General features: G+C 43.5%; 1 protein-coding gene across 1 annotated transcript in view; it reads right to left on the reverse strand.

Moving 5' to 3' along the window:
- Positions 1–12,076, reverse strand: part of TBX20 (T-box transcription factor 20) — a 56,301-nt gene extending 44,225 nt beyond the window's left edge. The window contains exons 1-4 of the mRNA XM_047094672.1: positions 11,950–12,076; positions 8,343–8,598; positions 7,127–7,291; positions 3,237–3,345 (exon numbers count right to left, since the gene is read on the reverse strand). Coding sequence (XP_046950628.1) covers positions 3,237–3,345; positions 7,127–7,291; positions 8,343–8,598; positions 11,950–12,076 — 657 coding nt within the window. The remainder of the gene's footprint in view (positions 1–3,236; positions 3,346–7,126; positions 7,292–8,342; positions 8,599–11,949) is intronic.
- Between the last annotated feature and the right edge of the window lie 3,489 nt (positions 12,077–15,565).

Here is a 15,565-nt window from a genome sequence, read left to right on the forward strand (position 1 = left end):
GTTAAATACTAGTCACTGTGGGATAACTAATATAGAATCAATCTCTGTGCTGAGATATAAGCCAACTTAAAGTTACAGGGCATTGGGGCGCCTGGGTGGCTCAGTCGGTTATGCGTCCGACTTCGGCTCAGGTCATGATCTCGTGGTTTGTGACTTCAAGCCCCGCATCGGGCTCTGTGCTGACAGCTCGGAGCCTGGAGCCTGTTTCAGATTCTGTGTCTCCCTCTCTCTCTCTGACCCTCCCCCATTCATGCTCTGTCTCTCTCTGTCTCAAAAATAAATAAACGTTTAAAAAAAATTAAAAAAAAAAAGTTACAGGGCATTAACTGGCATTGAATTTTGAACATGCCATCCTTTTATGATCCCAAACCTGAAGAGGAATAACTAAAACAAAGGAGAGCTCCAAATGAATTGAAATAGACTTTAAAAAAGTCATCTCTTGGGGCGCCTGGGTGGCGCAGTCGGTTAAGCGTCCGACTTCAGCCAGGTCACGATCTCGCGGTCCGTGAGTTCGAGCCCCGCGTCAGGCTCTGGGCTGATGGCTCGGAGCCTGGAGCCTGTTTCCATTCTGTGTCTCCCTCTCTCTCTGCCCCTCCCCCGTTCATGCTCTGTCTCTCTCTGTCCCAAAAATAAATAAACGTTGAAAAAAAAAATTAAAAAAAAAAAGTCATCTCTTTATATAATACATTTATTCCAAGGAGTTTAAGATATTTACGCTCACTCATAAAACTGGAATAAACTCAAAACAAAACAAAACAAAACAAAAAACTGGAATAAATTCAAAGTGACAAAAGTATACTCTTAAAACTGATATAAGAAAAACGCTGGGCATTCATTATGTGTTGTAATAAGAAGTTACAAATAATTTTCACACACATTCTCTCTCTCTTTCTCTATCTCTCTCTCTCTCTCTCACACACACACACACACACACACACACACACACACACTCATACACAAAGGACAAAGCCCTAAGCTTTAAATAATGTCCCTTCTCCCATACTTACACCATCCCTAGGTCAATTTCCTTCGGGAAAAGGTGCTGGAGAGGGTCCAACCTCAGACTGAATCTCAGAGCCAGGGCTCCTTGACTATCCGCTCAAGATCTCATTGGGTTAAGGAACACTAAAAGAAATGTGAACTTTGCTTCACTGAAGAACTAAATTCCCTGAAGTAAAAAATTTTCCTGTTATAAAACTAAAAATGCATCTGTAAGAAGGGCTTCTTCCGGACTAATTCAAAGAACTTGGCTAAACTACACAGGATCTAAAAATCTTGCCTTGTAGTTTTCAGAACACACTATTTATGGTGATAAGGGGTTACATTAAATAATAAAACTTTAAAGCTAAAATGGATATTAACAATCATCTAAGACTAAACAATTTGTCAAGGTCTAATCTTGGCATAATCAGACTAGAACCCAGAGCTCCTGAAATCCAGCTTGGTGTTATTCCCACCCATGAAGTTGATATTAAAAGGAGAACATATTAATTCTGGACAGGTGATTTCAAAATGAATTCTCAAGTCGTTCTGGAAAGACTCAAACAGTGCTTCTCAAAGCTTCACATATGGAAAATATCAGAACCATTAAAAATTTCATTTCTCCCTGCAAAGATTTCAGTGGAGTCCAAGAAACTTTAATATGAATGACATTAAGAATGATCTGGCCTACAGAAAATGTCTCTCAGATACTCATCATTTTTAACCTGAAAAAAAATCCATCAATGAAAACATCTTTTTAAAAAATTTTTTTTTCAACGTTTTTATTTATTTTTGGGACAGAGAGAGACAGAGCATGAACGGGGGAGGGGCAGAGAGAGAGGGAGACACAGAATGGAAACAGGCTCCAGGCTCCGAGCCATCTGCCCAGAGCCTGACGCGGGGCTCGAACTCACGGACCGCGAGATCGTGACCTGGCTGAAGTCGGACGCTTAACCGACTGCGCCACCCAGGCGCCCCGAAAACATCTTTTTTAAAAAAACAGAAAAGGACAGTTACCCCAACAGTCTTAAAGATAAAAGTCAATTATCTTTTCCAATACATAAAATAACAGAAAGCTATTAACCTACTTGCAACATCCCAACAGCAGAGTCATGAGTACCCAGTTACTCTGATTTGGTCATGATAAACAAGGTCTCTTGTGGGCGAATGGATGGTGGCAACGTCTGAAGTGATTTGTTTGCTTCCAATTTCATTGGAAATTGATTTTCCAATTTGAAACCATGTCTAAAACTCTCTAATATATATCTACTTATAACCATCCTTTCTGAGAAAAGTTCTGAAACTTCTAAAGTGCATAGATCCAATAAAAACTAAAACCTGAAGTAACAAGAGCCTTAATAAACAGAGAGAGAACAATGATAGAATATCTAAGCCCAGGGAAGCAACCAATGAAATACCAATGTGCTTTCTGGCAATTGAGCCAAAACCAAAAAACCCAGTATTCTTATCAAAAAGATGTATGCAAGTCTAAAGTTTTCTTAGCATAAAATATAAAACAATTTTTATGTCAATCTTTATTTAAGAGCATGGATTAACATCACAATTCCTTACAAAGTAGTCTTACCAAATGTGTAAAGCGCTGCGTCAATGGCTATTTGTGCTATTAATTACTGATATGAGCCCAGAATTCCAATTTCTCTTTTTCCATATTTTGATGAACTCCTTATAAGATCAAATGTTTTGTTTTTCATTTCAAGACTTCTCTGTGCCTTAATATTCCTAAGACTCTCTACAGCAGGGGTATATGATGAGTAAAGAGCACTTCCTCAAATTTATTTGGGCATAAAACCCTTTTGTCCTATTGTATCTCCCATGAACATGGTCTATAAACACACTTTGGGAAACCCCCAAGGGAGATGTCCATCCTATTCCCCCTATGCTGTGTCATCTAACATACCACTGACAGAAACTAGACGTTTAACCCAAGAATGGGCTATAGTAGCATCCAGAATGCACATTCCCTTTGTTTGGTTGGTGCAGTCTTAGGACATTCATAATGCCATAGGTCCCTGACTCTCTTGCATAGAAATGGCACACGGCATCCCTGTAAGTGATGTCTTAAGAAGAGGAAACAAAATTCCCTGAAGAACAAATGGATGTTTTCAATGAATGACTCACATATGGAGGATGGGATGGGGAGAGGGAGGGGAGGAAGAGATTTAGAGGGAGGAAGTTTTGAGGGACTCCTCCATTCCATCCCAGGGAATCCACATAATCCAAGGCACTGTACTTACATGGCCATGCTGATCTAGTTCATTGTTGGTGAGTTTCACCTTTTCAAAAGACACCATCTGCTTGAGTAGCTGCTCACCAGTAAAAGGAGAATCTGGGTGTACATACAGCCTAAGAAAATTATGAGAGATTTTGTTAATCTTTAATATATTTTTAAAATCTGTTCTCTGTGGGTCATAAAATACTCTGATTCTAAAGGAATGCAAAAACTTCATGTTGGTGAATTTTATTTGTCCCACATAATCTAAAATTTAATAATACAACAACATCAAAATAAATCTAAAACATCTAAACATGTTTCTTTATGTACCAGTGATCTAAAAGGGGTTTTACCTAATATATTTTCTATTGTCTGTTCAGCAAGCCATTTTTAAAAGGCAAATATTTGTCTATCTATCTAATCAACTACTGGTCTGTTTCTGTAAAATATAAAATCTTATTACTGTTGTGGGTATTTGCAAAAGAGAGACAAGCTTATACTAATTGTGTAACAAGTTCCTAGTGTAAATACTGCTAAAAGTAAAAAGAACAATGAAGGGATAAAGAACACAAAAGACAAAACAATTCTAGAGAACCCATTCATTTAAACTTGAAGATGATGCAGAAGTTTATAAATATAAGACAAAGTAATTTTACTACAGCGGACTGCCTAACTTTTAATAGTTCACAGATCACAGTCTGTTATTTCTTCTAGTACCTTAAATACTATGACTTTTATCTAGTTAAGTGCCCACTAGATGAGAGTGAAAAAAAGCTGGGTAAACCTCGTATTATTCAATGTGTTTATTCATATACAACTTAAAGGGGGGGGGAAGCTTTGATGGGAAAAAATGTATTTACCACGTATTTATCATTTATCAGCTTCTACGTGCAAGAAAACTCACAGATGTAGGCCATTTGTTCTATCTGCAAAGTATTACACAAAGTATAACTCTTTGTAAATTCAAATTCTGGTATCCACTGGATATAAGCTTGTCTGAAGTCAGGGGAGATACAGAACTCAAGAAAGAAAAGCAAGTATCCCTGATTTAATAGGACAAATCCCTTTATCCATTTAACAGGCTATTTATATCTCAATTTTATATAGGATCTTTATATCTTTAATCAAACATAAATATTATGGTTGGGGCAACATCAGTGGGGGAAAAAATTACAAAACATTTCCTTGCAGTTTCTTTGAAAGAAAGAAAGAAAGAAAGAAAGAAAGAAAGAAAGAAAGAAAAGAAAAAAGAAAAGAAAAGAAAAGAAAAGAAAAGAAAAGAAAAGAAAAGAAAAGAAAAAAAGAAACGAAACGAAACCAGAAGTCTATGCCATGCTTTGTCACAAACAGGACTAAGAACAGAAGAATTAGGTAGCCGTACTGAAATGTGAAAGCCCACCAGAAGCAAAGCACAAAAAAGACTAATAGCACTAGAAATTCTTACTAGACCCATGTAAGAACTTTAAAGGCTTTCAGTGTATGTTTGTCTGTCTGTTGGTTTTGGAGGAGTGTTTAAAAATGCCTTTCAATCGAAGTATATTCCTTAATGATACAACCATCATAACGTTTCAAGTATACCCCTCCAAGGCTATCACTATATGAAGTTGTTTTACTGGCCAGCACCACATCCTACCTACCCCACCAAAAAAGGTTCAAAAATATTTGAAGTCCTAGAAGTTCATGAAATGTTCCTTCTTTATCAATTCAACATGGGTCTTCACAATAATAAAGACTAACTTATTTAAATATCAATTGCTTTAAAGACAACAAAAGGTCCTATATGAAAATATGACATTATTTTTTTAAAAAAAGAAAAGATAACGTTACTTTAGATAATGTATATATCTTGCCATTGTGGAGATCAAATGATACTGTCCAGTATTATTTCTTCTGGTTAGGAACAACTGACTGGTAAACTTTGGTCTGAAACAATATATTTCAAGGAATAAGAACCACAAGGAACTTCTACCATTAATACAAAAATATCACCTCCCATGTTCCTCACCTTTCCCTTATGGAGTTATTCAACACAGCACTATCTGTTTTAATAATAATAAAGAATATTTGCTTAAAATTGGTAGAATATTTCTATCCTATAACACACCAAACACTTTTATTTAATATCAGTATAAATATACTGAAAGATGAATGAAAAAAAGCATACAGGAAGCCCCTCCTCTCTCAAGTCCCCCAGGACTTAAAATTCCAGCAATAGCTTAAACATGCTTCAGTTAAGATAGTGTATTGGTACGTGCTTTCCTTCTCCAACCAGAACAGATTAGTAACATAAACAAGGCATGTCATATTTCCAAAGTCCTGCTGGCCCGCACCAGCTCCTCATACCTTCAGATAGGAAGAAAACAGATGCTAAATAAGAGGGATTAACTTCTTAGAGGAAAGACTTTGGGGAGAGAAAAAAAGAAGATTTGATTGTAAAAATGGTTAGAATACTGCTAAAACTCTCTCTCTCTCTGTCTCTCATTTAAAAAGATTTTGTAAAGTGTGGAAGTAAGCCTGAGAGTAGTAAGAATCAGCTCTTTAATGATAAATAGTAAAGAAAATTAATATAATCATTTTAGTACCAACTATAAGACAGTTAATCTTGCTCTATTTAAAAAAAAATGGGTGTAACATTTTTGTAAAATGTCTTAGGCCTGCTATTTAGTATGTTATTTAATATACTGATTTGGAAGGGTTGGGAAGATGTCCTTCCTAGTCTCCTGTGGGAATGGAAAACTCTGAGAGGCTTCTTTTAATCTTTTCTCCAGTGTATTTAGCATACCGTAAGCTCAATAATGTGATCAGTGACTAAGTAAGCTTAATATTCCATCTGAACTAGTATGTGTAAATTGTGTTGATTCTGTGCCTTGATTAAAACTCCAGACTAGATACTTACAAAGAATCAACCAAACTTCAGAGTTCCTAAGTAATGTAAATAAATTTATGTAAATATGTAAAATATGTAAATAAAAATAAACATGTAAATAAATTATTCATTCTGATAGGAACTTCCAACAAACTACAAAAATTAGATAATCATAAGACAACTTAAAATCAGCAAGGCTTGGCTTTAGAACCCTAACTGTAAAGTCCGCTAATATCCTTTGCTTGTATTAAAGTATTCAGTTAGATTCCTATAACTTCAGCTATTACTATTTGCATAAGCTAATATATGCTTTTCCCCCCCCTTAGAAGGCTAATTTGGGCAAAGCAGCAACAATAAAAAGCAGCATGTGATTTTTTAAACAGAGTTCTCCTTCAAAAACATTACCAATGAACAGCACAAAAATAAACATATATGATCCCTAACATATTGAGTAACATTTTGCATAAAATAATATTAACCTGTTGTTGAATTATATCCACCCACTGAACTTATTATGGAGAAGGGGTAAAAAAGAGTTTGCTTTTCTTACTTAAAATTTCTGAGTCCCTTACTGGTCAAAAACGAATGCATTTCACCAAAATGATGTTTATTGTGTGCAGATGTTACCATATTACTAAGAAGTACTTACTACGAACAACCACTTTACTAAAATGCACTCTTCTCAAAAGGATGTTAGGGCAACCACTTCAGCAGTAGGTTTTTTCAGTCTGATGTTAAGTAGCCAACTAGAAATGATGGGTGCCATATGAAATAGGTCTGGATCTCTAATGAATATTCTAACTGAAATTAGGAAAGCTTGAAAATGAATTACAAAAAAAGAAACAATTAAAGACGACTTTCCGTCTGTGCACAAACTCTGCCTTTCTCAGATATTTTGTAGTCAGTCCTCTGGGCTGGGAATGCTCTCTACCAGAGCTCACCACTGTAAAAACAGAACTGCTTAAAATTCAACCAGCCAGACACATTCTGCTCTCAGGGTTCATACGCACTGCATTTGCTCTGCCCGAAAATCTGGAGGCACAAACCTGGCTGGCAGTGGTGGGTCTGCCTTGCCAGCCACCAGCCAGGAAGACCGGTGGTAGGCGTAGCGGTACCTCTTGTTGTCCACGGGGACGATGTCCATCAGGACTATGTACTTGGCCTCAGGATCCACGCCAGAAAAGGATACTCGAATGGTGGGAAACATCCTCCTGACACAAGGAGACAAAGAGAATCCGCTGGAGCTCCTTCCTGGAGGCTAATGAGTCACTGAATAAAAGGGCGAGGTCCTACTCCCTCCCCACTGACCCCCACACCCTTTTTGTTTCCACAGAGACTTGAGTACTGAGACCCTCCTTCTCCCACACCTACATAATTTTAGGTGTCACCATCATAGGAGTCCCCTTTGCTATGTGAAAAGTTTTGTTTTGCTTTTTAATACTGGAAGGTCTTCGAGTAGGGAAAATCGTATGCTGTATTATCAAACGTGTGAGACTCCCCCAGACCAAAGTCTCTGGAGCAGACCCAGTCTCCCAACCCTCTAGGGTTGCAGGGAGAAAACTTGGTTCAGCCACAGAAATCTAGGGCAGGTTGGGTTCGGGAGACCCTGCGGGTATTTCCCAGAGTCTACAGAGCTGGAGTGACGAGGGCTGCAGGCCACTGACCTTTAGAGTCTTTGTCCCAGGCCTGGGGAGCCACCTGCACCCCCATGCACTACCCCGTGCCTGCCCCACTAAGGCACCAAGGGGGCCCGCTGCACCAGCACTCCATCCTACACAGTGTGAGTTTCAAATTTCATTCCTCTGTGCAGGTTTTAATTTTAGTTTTTAATGGGAACTGGCAGCTTTTGCAAATTGAGGCCAATAAAAGGGAAGCTACTTGCCTCCCTCGAAGCACACAGCAGCCTGCCCTACACCCCCAGCAAGATTCCTGCTTCCCTCCAGATGCCAACTCCCCACCCCAAAGCCCTCCCAGATGGCAGATCACTGGTCCCCACACCCCTCTCATCAAGGCCACGGCCACCATGGGGTTTTCCATGGCCAGATCCTGAAAAAGCAAATAAATGCTCAGAAGTCTGTCTCGCAGCTCTTTCCAAAAGCAAGTTGATAGAAAGAAGCCCTCCTTAAGGGAAGGTTCCTCTCGGTGCTCTGGACCAGTGGGGTTTCACCCAGCTCCAGCGAACACCCGAGGCCACCCGGGGCGCCACTGTCATCCCTGCACCCCTTACACACCAAGCGCCCCACCGCCACCACGGATCGCTACCTGCCCGACTTGGTGATGATCATCTCTGTTCCTAGCTCGTGGAATTTGTCCCAGAGCTCCTTCGTCTCCAGGCTGCAGGCAATTTTGGCCATTTCCTCACTGGGGATGATGGGGGTGGTGGGGATCAGCGGCTCAGTACACAGAGAGGAGGAGGAGGGGCTGCCACTGCTGCCGCCACCGGCAAACTCCCCGTGAGCATCCAGGCTGGTCAGTTCACCCAGGGGCTGGGCACAGGAGGACTTCTCAACAAATTGTTCTGCAGGCAAAGAGAATGGAGAATGACAGCTAACGCTGTCAAGCCAAGACACAAATAGGAGAACAGCGCAACCCAAACAGGTACTGGACTCGACTTTGGAAAAGTGAAGTTCAGAAACTCCAAGAAGGCCGTGATAACCCATCACTATATAAATTCTCATGGAATGACATACCCAGAGCTTGCTTACCGAACCAAATGAGTTCTAGAACTGTGGCTTGTTACTAACATTATGAAAGCCACTTTGGGGACTACAAATGTAAGGAGTGCACAAAGGGAAAGGAGGTGATCATGAAAGATGAAAAGCAAGTATTCCTACTGTTATCCCTGTCAAGTTCTAGACGTTGTAGCTTGTGGGATCTCCTGCCAGTCCTGCCTCTTTGACAACCAGGAGAGACTTTTCTCCAGGGAGACCAAAGGGAACGAAGAGGTCAGCATCTTCCTTACTTTGAGAGAAGCTTTCCCTTCCGTCCTGAGCCCTCTCTCCACAAGAAAAAAGGAAGAAAGGTGGAAGGGAAGGGAAGAAAAGTGGGGATGTGGTTAAACGAAAAACTCAAGTCGCTTCACTTCTCTGCCTGGCTCTCAGTGTGCTAGGCTTTAATATCAGGGCAATTTTACAATATCCCTCCCAGCCTGAGATCTTACGAAAGACTCTAACATAGCTTATTAAATCACAAAAGTGGGCTCGCTAGGCCATTTTGGGAACAGGTGTGAAAAAAATGTCTTGAGGGCAGTGTGTGTATTTTTCTCCCTTTCTCTCAAAAAGGTCCTGGAAGTGAGGGAAACAACCCTCAACCCAGGCTAGCAGAGTATTTAAAGTAGGAAGAACACCATCCACCATCAGGCTGGAATACCGCTGCCTATGAACCAAACATTCTACTCCACAGCTGATAAGGGCCTAGGACTACACCAGTCACTTTGATGGAATACAGGGGGACTTTTGTAATTGTCCCAATTATCTTGTATCCCTTAAAAAAGAAACTACTTGAATCTGTAATGTGAAACTGATCTCTAAACAACACTGTTCTAAGTGCCAAGGAATTGAAACAAGTTCTAAATGTAGATATAGACATGTATATGTTATGTATCACATAAAGCATTTTATTTCCCATATTTCTCCTTGGCTTAGGGCAGGCAAGCAGGAAGCAGGGAATTTTTACCTTTTCTTCTCTTACAATAATAATCCAACTCACTGTAACATTTTAAATTAAGAATAATCAAATTAAGTATCTTGGCCTTAAATTTTCAAGTTCAAAGAACGAAAAGTACGCCAGGGCAAAATCTTATTTTCAACAAATATTTTCAGAAACACATTCACATGATGTCTTTATAGAGAATTAACACGTAGCTTCAGAAATTTTCTTATTTTTCTGACAATTGGAAAAGGTAGACTCCCTAAGCCCCAGACTAAGGACAGCCAGGGTGGGAAAGTGGAGGAAGAAGAAAATGATACCGAATTTCTGCAACACAATGTTATGTGTCAAGGGTATCTCAATAAAAAAGATCTGAAAGAAATGCTCTAGTGGTTTAAGGAAGGCAGCTCTTCTAAATAGATTTTACGTGTTTAAATGCGCAATCCTGATACACTTTTGAGTCCCTAGCCCACAATTGCTTCCACACCTCACACCTCTCCATCCAAAGTACCATATTCTCTGTAACAGAACCTCTAGGTGTTTCTCTTGCGGGAGTCCTCAGCTTAAAGTCACTAATTGCACTGTTGAACTACTAGCCCCTGGAAAGGACAAGAATGCCTTCTGGGTCTTTCAGAGCCCGTCTCATAAGCCCAGGGGAAAGAGGTTCATTTTACAGACTGTGTATTTGCGGTGGGGGAGAAGGTGGTGGGTATATAGTTTAGAATTGAGATAGCAAGTTTTCTCAGGAAAAGAAATAGAAAAGAAAGCAATACTGAAATGACAGTGGAACTGAAAATGGCATGTTTCCCAGTCTGCTGTCTGTAATTCTGACAGGAATATTAACCCGAAGGGCTCTTTCCCTGCTAGCTACTGAACTGTGATGGGGGAGTTCATAAAGAATTCAGAGGCCTTCAAAATAGGAGTGGATAATGTTGGGCTGTCCCACCAAAATAACTTTGAAATTGGTGGTTAATATGTCTGCAAACAGTTTGGGTTTGTTTCATTGGTTGTTTCCTCTTTTTTTTTTTTTTTTTGGCAGATTTCAGGTGGATGAGAAGAACCAGGGTAAGTGAGTGAAACCTTGGAGGGGAGACTTTTTGACATTATATTTTCTGGAGATCTTCCTGTTTCCTTTTCCTTGGTTCTAAGTTGCTCTGGGGATTTTAGCTTTCTTTTCTTTTTGCCCAGCCCTCTTATTTTTCATCTTTAACCCTTTGTCTTTCATACTAGGATTGCTGTTTCAGACGTGGGATGTTAAAGTGTTGGAAAGGACAGGGAGAAAGAAAGAAAAAACACAGGGGAGAGTCAAAAAATATATTACCCTAAGTTTGCTATTTGATGTTTCTCACCATTTTCGGGCTATCAGATGATCAGGATGTAAAATAATTTTTTCCTGGGGACCCAAGAGGTGATGAGAACACTTCTTTCTCTGTTAATTGTAAAGGGACTTTGAAATACTCAAGTCCAGCAGTCTCTTTCCCATACAGTTCACTTGTGCTGAGGGGAACATAATCCCTATTTTCCCTTTACTCCAAGCCTAGTGTCTTCTATAAATGGTAAAGGTTGTTAAATAAACAGTATAGCTAAAAGTTGAGGAATTTGGAAAATGGTTACTGGCTAATGTTTTTGCCAACCTCCACTGAAAGTGATGGCGGTTACAAAATGATGTCTCACTGATAAGTTCGGAGCTTCGGTGAAGAAAACGGTTCATGGGGGGACAACTGGCTTATTCTACAGCATATGGCAGTGGCTTTAAGGAGTTAATTCTGTTTATTCAAGTCAAAGGAAAAACAAAATCCAACTAGCTTCTTGTTAAGTCGCTAAGAGTCTCCTCGGGATCAAATGCACACGCAGGTGTTACACGCATGGTAAATTCTGTTGAGTCTTAAAAGGGGTTAATTATTTATCTCTGATTGTTTTGGTCCCAACAAAGTTACACACTTTCCTGCACAAGTACGACTTGCCCTGGGGATTCTAGACGAATAGGTAGAGACAGTGGCTAGCGCGCATCTGAGATGCGAAACCGGTTGTCTGTGAAGCCCCCAAAGAAAAGAATCTCCCGACCCCGGCGTGGGGCCCGTGGCCTGAAGATCAGAAGCTGCCTAGAGCAGGGAAAGGCGGCCACCCTCTCAAGCCTCCCGCAGGCAGGGGACAGAGGGACAGACAAGATGCGCGGCGGCCCGCTCCTGCCCTAGGCGGACAGTCGGGCAGCCCGACTTACCAAGTGGTTTGATGGTGTTCTCGGCGGCTTCCTTCTCCTTAGAGCCGCCGCTCGACATGAGCGCGGCGATGGAGAAGGCGTTGGCCCGGGAGGAGAGCTGTGGCTTGGGCGACGCCGTGAACTCCATGGCCCCCAGTGTGCGGTCCTGGCCACGCACGGGGCCTGCCGAACAGCCGTCCAGCTTCCCCAAGGGAGACAAAAACCAACACAGAGCGCAAAGTTTCCAATTGCAATCTCAGCGGAGTGGGAACTCCAGATGAGTCAGCCCCAACCGGACAAGAGCTCCCCACTGGCCTCTGTCCCTCACTGCAAAGCCTTCCAGCCGCAGAGACTTCCCATTAGCCGGAGAGGACAGGAGAGGACCAGCCTCGGGCTCCACCGGGTGCGCGAACCCTGGGGCGCTCCGCAGGACCACAGGCTGCGCCGCCGGAAGCTGGAGACGAGCATCGGGCGCGCAAAACCCGGGGGTCTCGCGGCACCCCTGTGCGTCCCTCCTCCGTCCACGCGCTGGGGACAGCCGGAGCGGCCCAAGCTGCAGGAAGGAGGCTACGGGTGGAACTCCGCAGCGAGGGGGCGGACGCCGGACAGCACCGGCGCCGGCGTGCGGAGCACAGCGCGGCGCGGAGGACACTGCACCCGGGCGCTCGCAGCCCTGCGCCTTAATTTGCTGGCGGCAGCTATCCCAGCGGCCCGCAGCCAGTCAGCGCCTCACCACGTCACCGCTTCCTGATTCCGCCGCCGGGGGCGGGGCAGCGGGCTGGGCAGGGAGGGCGCGCCCCGGGCGCGGTGCCCGCTCGGCCTCGCGCAGCAGCCAGCCGCGAACCTGGCACCCGTTCGGAAAAAGTGCCACCACCGAGCTGCCGCGGACTCGCCTAGCCTGGTTTCGAAGTCCCAGGGCGGGAGGGACTTGCGCGCAGTTGGGAGGGGGTATTTTTGAAGCGGCTAGGACGCGGGATCCCGAGAGTGGCCCAGTGCGGGAACCTAGACCAGAAGTAGCCTGGGGGAGTTCCTGCTTCTTCTGTTCTTTTTCTTGAGCGTGCTCAAAGTTCCAAAAGAAAGTTGGGAAGCTTTAAGTAGAGCGGAAACCCGCGCCACAGAGCCACCACGTACGGGCCAGGTCCTATTCTCTCTGGGCAGTTCCCAGGGCTGGGTGCCCTCACTCGTTGGGCTCCAAAATCTGTCTGCTTGACAGTGGGACTGGAGATACACAGCCCTGCAAAAGATATGCTGAGAGAGGGATGGGGACATTTAGCAAAGGCTGCTGCTCTCAGAACCACGGCTCCCGCTGCACACCAGTGCGCCACTTACGCGCTGTTCCTGTTCCCGTAAGGGACTCTGGGGAGTGGAACCTCCACCCAAGGGAAGGTGCGGGGCCGGCGCGGGGGCCCGGGCGTGCACCCTGCGGGGACCGGGCGACACGCAGTGGGAGAGTGAGAGATCTACAGTGCTTGAACTTGGTAGACAGGGAATCTGCCTTCGCAAACTGGGCTGCGACCAAGGACTTCCCACGGCCTTATGGGGGTCGTCCTGTTGGCCTTGTTCAGCTTGAATAACTCAAATTCTCCGAATTCGCAGGGTAATCCGCTTCACTAGGAGCCGTGTAAACTCAGGCTGACACACACACTCAAGCTGTACATGTAAATATTTGCGCTCCTTTCCAGCCAGCCGGTCTGGCGATTAGGAGCCTCTTGGTGGGTCTTACAATTTTAAAGAAAAAGAAAACATCTTCCATTTCCCACCAACCTTTTTCTCCCTTCACTGCACCCGCTGCCGTCCTGAAATAAACTTACAGTGGAAAAAAAGTCAAAGGTTGAGAACTTTTATGAAATGATGACATCTGGGGGAGTCGTGATTTAAGCCACTCTTGCCAACGTGTATCAATAGTTTCTAACATGGTGCTGCATGCAGGTGGTAAGAAACGCATTCTGATATCCGTCTTCATGTACAAAGTGTATTTGTGCAGATATTTGGGGAAATTCGTAAAATCATAGGTTTTATTGCTGGAAGGGGTTTGCACCGTGAGTAGCGTATCTCCACTTGCTTTTGAGAGGGAAACACCAGGTCTGGCATGAAGGGGACCATCTCATTTCCAGTCTGCCCAGCCGGCTAGAGGCAGACCTATGCGCAGGACCCGCACTCCGGGCCACCGGTTTGGTCACACCCTGGCCCTGCAGCTGTGTCCGGGCTGTTCAGGGGAGATCGATCCTAGAGCTAACGCCAGCTGAGAGCAAAAGGCTCTCGGATGAAACCTCAGTAAGAATAGAGGCTAAGCCACCGGCTGTGCCTAAGGATCAGTTTTCACTTTTAAGGCTTTAGTCTTTGACTGTTTTGAACAACCCAGACCTTTCATGGTTGCTGTTGAAGGCCACTTCGCCCCCCAGCATATATCCCATCTCAGTGCACCAGTGACATTTTCCTCTTAAACGTAAGGAGCAAAGGGGTTCCTTCCCTGTCTCAGAAGGGAAGATTTCTGACGAGAGGGTTTTTCTTTGTTTTTAACTTTTTATTGGCGCAGGGGGTGATGTCATGGTCAGTCTAGAACTTATTATATGCTTCAAATGGGTGGCAAAGATCTTGTTGGCTACGTTTGGTTTTCAAACACTTATTATGGAATTATACCTCAATTTTTAAAAGTTGCCATTACTTGTCTACACAGAGGAAACCCTGTTTCTTTTCTTAATTATCCTAATGGTTTAGAATGGAATTTTAATAAATTTAATAAATTCCATGACAGGGCCTTTTTTTTTTTTTTTTTAAACTGGTCCAGCGAGGGGAAAGCTGACTTGCCTCCAATCAGCTTCCACTTTTTTTTTTTTCTCAATTGCCACGGCCACGCCGAAGCCCAGTTCTGGGTCTCTCGTGGGCAGGGAACTCCGACTAGTCCTCGTATTAAACGTAAAACAAAAAGCCAAGAAGGCCAAGTGAGCGCGCGGGAGACAGCGGGCAAACCTGAGGAGCTGAAAAGGCCACTTTAAACAAACCCGGGCGCGAGAGGTGGGCCGTTTGGGGATCCCTAACAAGCGATGCATCTTGATGGTGTTGAAACCGTGGCAGTAAAATGTATACTACAACATAATTATCGGGGGTGGGGGGGATGCTGTCCCTTCTCTTAGATTTATTGCCTTTGCAAATCAATATGGTGCTATAAAAACGGAGAACCGGTGCTTGGCAGAGAGACGCTATCAAAGGGTGATTTAAAGCCATCCCGAAGCGGAGAGCGCTGAAGTTCTGAGGTCCCTTCAAAACCTCAGTGTTAGAGCGGGTTAACAGGTAAAGACGCCGAAGGGGGTGGAACAAAGCAATATGTTAATTCGGAACCTTTCTCTCCAGGCCCTGCTCAGGCCGACGACAGGCGGGCGGGAGCTGCTTTGGGATACTGGAACGTGCAATCGGACCTGGAGAAGGCTTTGAATCTTGACTTTAGCCTTTGCTAGCCCTGAGACTTTGTGGAGGTGTTGTTTAAGCCTCTCGAAGCCTCAGTTTCACCGTCTTCATTAAAACAGGGCCAATAATGTATTCCTACCTGGAAGATGGCCCCGTGGATTAATGAGATAATCTGTGTAAAGCTCCTAAACCACAGCTAACCTTAACAGTAACACCAAAGCACGTAAAACAT

This window comes from Lynx rufus, unplaced genomic scaffold (genome assembly GCF_022079265.1).
Source record: "Lynx rufus isolate CCGP_SWC_20201006 ecotype Redwood Valley unplaced genomic scaffold, mLynRuf1.p SCAF_4, whole genome shotgun sequence".
In the NCBI taxonomy this organism is placed as follows: domain Eukaryota; kingdom Metazoa; phylum Chordata; class Mammalia; order Carnivora; family Felidae; genus Lynx; species Lynx rufus.